Below are 4,243 nucleotides of genomic sequence, written 5' to 3'. Positions count from 1 at the left end.
TCACGAAAGTCATCTTCACGGTTCTGAGTTTGGCGCGGGATATTATGGTGACGCTGCTCACGGACGCCTTGCCGATCAGACCGCTCCTGTGCGGGGCCTCGGCCGCGGCAGCTCGCCTCTGGGTCTTGTACTTCACGTTCATCCAGATGCTGCGGCAGATGAACCCATAGCAGATCACCAGCACCACCACGGGAATCAGGAAGATCCCGGTGGTGATCCAGGTGATGTAGGCGCGCACGCCCCACGGCTCAATGAAGTGTCCCCAGCAGTCGTAAACGTCCGAGCCGTTCTGGATCTCGCTCAGGGAGAAGATGAAGTACTGTGGCGCGCTCAGCACCAGGCTGGACGCCCAGGTGGACGCGATCATGACGTACGCACGCTGTGTGGGCTGCTGCAGTGTCTTGAGTGGGTGACAGATGGCTATATAGCGGTCCAGGGTCATCATCACCATCATGTAGGTAGAAGCGAACATGCCCAGGACCTGCAGGTGCTTGACAATCCGGCAGAGGAAGTCTGGGCCGTAGAAGCGGAAGGTGATCTCCCAGCACAGTTGGGGCAACACCTGGAAGAAGGCCACGACGAGGTCTGCCAGGCTCAAGTGCTTGATGAAGAGGTGAACTCTGGAGCTTTTATTTTTCCTCTTGGAGCTGTTGTTCAGCGCCAGGAGCACGCTCACGTTTCCCACCACTGCCACCACGAAAGTAATGCTCAGGACGGTGATCTCAATTTTGGCCACTTCCTCGTTACGCCCGAACGGGTCTGATGTATTACTCACGGGGTCGCTGAAGTTGGCCGCGTTGCCGCCCATTGTCACATAGCTGTCCCTGGGCATTAGAGTGTCATTCTCGCCGGTGTAATTGCGTGCGCCATCAGCGCCGGGCAGGAGCGCGCTGGCGGTGAAGTGCATTTCCCCGCTGCGCCCTTGCGCCAGTGCACGCGCGCACACTCTTCGCTGTGTCAACTGGAAGATTTCTCTTTATCGCTCACGGACGTTTAGCAGGCTGAAACAAATCTCATGGCAGCAATGATGCGCACTCGGAGACTCCAAAATAATCCGTATTGAGATCATAGTTGGTTAATATCAATACTCCGACTCTCTGCTGTTCAAGTCTGTCCGTAAATGTAAATCCGTAAAGTCGGCTCGAGTCAGACTGGACCCAGGGAGGCTCCTCGGCTTTGTTCATGGGAGCTGTCGGTGTCGACGCGCAGAGTGCAGGAGGGATAGCTTGGATAGTCGGACTTCAGCTGCCCCTCATAATGAGCAAATGCGGGGGCCGCCTCTCTCTCTCTCTCGCTCTCTCTCTCTCTCTCTGCCACACACACACACACACACAGGGAAACACGCGTGTGGATGAAACCATTATATCAATCGCCATACCCAGTTAACCACAATTAAATATTAATGATTGAATTTTATTGAAAACATTAATAGGCAAAGAGTTGAGATCACAACTTATTTTTTCTATAAAAGAGTTATTAATGGATACAATAATCTATACAATAGATATCCAACCGACGGAATTATGCTGTGAATTACAGCGCGATATTCTCAGTGACTGTTATATTGGTTAATCAACAGTTAACTTTTACTATACCCGTTATTTCGTTAAAGTAGCCTATCGACTATACGGACTATAAACGTGTCATTCATCAAATGCCTAGAAACATTTGATATACTTACAGTCACGCTGTTTAAACATGTTTTAATAGAGGCTAGGCTATCTGTCGGTGCTTCTGAATGTAGCTCCTGGACGCGCTGTGATTTGGCTGAATAACAGACATCGTGCTGCTGTTTGGAAAGGACGTTGGGTCAGCGCGAGCCATTGTACCTCGGTGAAATTGTGAAAATAACGACGTCACAAATTCGTCCGGAGAGCAACCTACCCACACAAAGCACAAAACTAACAAGGTAAGAGCAGATTGAAGTCTGTAAAGGACCCGTTGAATGGGAGCACTCAGTAAAATAAACAACTTCTAGGCTTGTGTGTCTGTGGAATGTGCGCGCTGGAGTAGTTGTTGCTAAGTGAATCTGCAAAAAAAAAACTTTCTGTCTGGAAGAGACAGATATATTCACATGAATGAATTGATGAGTTTGTGTGTGTGTCTGTGTGTGTGTGTGTGTTTATGTATGTATGTGTTTGTTGGAGGGTTGAGGGCTCAGTGTAGGCTATCTGGGTTTAACTCATGTTTACCTGTTTGTGCCACAGGAACATCAGCACAACCTAAATGTTTCTCTGTTTCCCTGGCCCCTACAATGAACCTGAGATTCTCTCTCTCTCTCTCTCTCTCTTTTTCTCTCTCTCTCTCCTCTTTCCTCAGCCTTCCATCCATCCATCCTCCCCTTTGGCCCCCTCCACCATCTTCAGCAGTCTCAAGTTGCACAAGGCCCAGGGTTAGGGTTAACCAGGCTGAACCTCCCTTGGTGTGCTGGTAGGCAGAGCACATGTGTGTTTGTGTGTGTGTGTGTGTGTGTTGACTAGAATTGATTAGTTCTGTGAGTTTGTCTATGCGAGAACAGCTGTATGTTATTGTTGGATAGATCATTGTCATTGACAGAAAAGTGTAATTAAAGGGGAGCTTGGCAACTATTTCAACGTAATAAACAAGTTTAGAAATCATTTGGATGGTTAAATGACCTGTTCGGGTGAAAATGGTGACTTTCTGCCAAACTTATGCTAACCGTTCGCTAGCTTGTAAACAAATCCATGTGCTTTATCGTTCTCTTTTCCTACAGTTTGAAATAGCATAATGCACAATTTCTCCAGCAGAGGGGGAAATCCTGCCAAGTTTCCCTTTAAAGTCAGATAAGCTAAAAGCTAAAAGCTTCCCTGTCCATTCATTCTTATGCTTGGTGTGCATGAGTGTGTGTGTGTGTGTGTTTGTGTGCACTTTTGAGCTGCATTCTGTCCATTCATTCTTATGCTTGTGTGTGCATGAGCTTGTGTGTGTGTGTGTGTGTGTGTGTGTGTTCCCTGTCCATTCATTCTTATGCTTGGTGTGCATGAGTGTGTGTGTGTGTGTGTGTGTGTGTGTTCCCTGTCCATTCATTCTTATGCATCTAAATGGTGAAGAACATCCAACTTGTGCAGATAAGGGTTCATGAGGTCATGAATGACAGACTATGAACTCATCTACATTCCTGATGATTCATAATATATAAAGAAATGAAGTAATGCATAAATCATGAATTAGTTCATAAATGAATTCATGGTAATTCATGTACCGTTACCGTAAAGTGTGACCTGTGATGGGAATATAATCCTGTAAGGTTCATTCAGATGCTGAGTTAACAGGTGTGCCTGTGCTATGTTGGAGCTCGCAACAGAATTGAGAATCATGGTTCAGGTGTGTGTGTGTGTGTTGTGTTGGCACAAGTTGTACTACCACCTGCCTATGCCAGTAAATGATTGAATTCTCTGATGCTACGCCACCAGGCACACCATCGTCTCCCTCCAGATCCCTCTTTTATTTTGTCATTGTCACAGTTGTTGTGCCTTATGTAAGTGTGTGTGTGTGTGTGTGTGTGTGTGTGTGTGTGTGTGTGTGTGTGTGTAATGTATGTAGGTGTGTACTTATATGTGTGGAGAGCCCTGGGCTAAACTGGGCCGCTTTAATGTCCAATCTGTATGCAGCCAGCAGTCAGCACACCCACCGACACACACACACTCACACACACACACACACACATACACACACTCACACACATACCACCTCTCCCCCCCAAACACACACACATGCACACGCACACACACACACACACACACAAACAGATACACACACACACACACACACATACACATACACACACACACACACACACACACACACATTACACATTTCTCTTCATTTCCAAATACACATCTCACACCACAACTCATCAGGCAGACTTATTTCTTAGTCTGGTTGGAGAGAGAGAGAGTTTGTGTGTGTGTGTGTGTGTGTGTTTGTGCTGTGTGTGTGTTCAGTTCTATAGAGTATTTTCTGAGGAAATCTGAAGTGCTGCCTTTGATAGTTGATAGCTAGTTATTGATGGATGCCAAACACAACTACACTGAGTCATTAATCATACTTGCCTATTCTCAGATGAGCAGACTGCCCAAATCAACAAGCAGAAAGGGTGTGTGTGTGTGTGTGTCTGTGTGTGCGTGCGTGAGTGTGTGTGAGTGCATGTGTGCGTGTTTGTGTGTGTGTGCGTGCATGGTTGCTTTGTGGTTGCATAAGTTTATATGAGGGATCTGAATAA

General features: G+C 46.7%; 1 protein-coding gene across 1 annotated transcript in view; it reads right to left on the bottom strand.

Annotated features, from left to right (window-relative positions):
* Nucleotides 1-907, bottom strand: part of LOC125288908 (arg8-vasotocin receptor-like) — a 3,112-nt gene extending 2,205 nt beyond the window's left edge. The window contains exon 1 of the mRNA XM_048235614.1: nucleotides 1-907. This exon is cut by the window's left edge and continues 84 nt beyond it. Coding sequence (XP_048091571.1) covers nucleotides 1-907 — 907 coding nt within the window.
* Nucleotides 908-4,243: the final 3,336 nt, after the last annotated feature.

This window comes from Alosa alosa, chromosome 23, assembly GCF_017589495.1.
Source record: "Alosa alosa isolate M-15738 ecotype Scorff River chromosome 23, AALO_Geno_1.1, whole genome shotgun sequence".
Taxonomy (NCBI): Eukaryota; Metazoa; Chordata; class Actinopteri; order Clupeiformes; family Clupeidae; genus Alosa; species Alosa alosa.
This window is presented reverse-complemented; position numbering and strand designations above follow the sequence as displayed.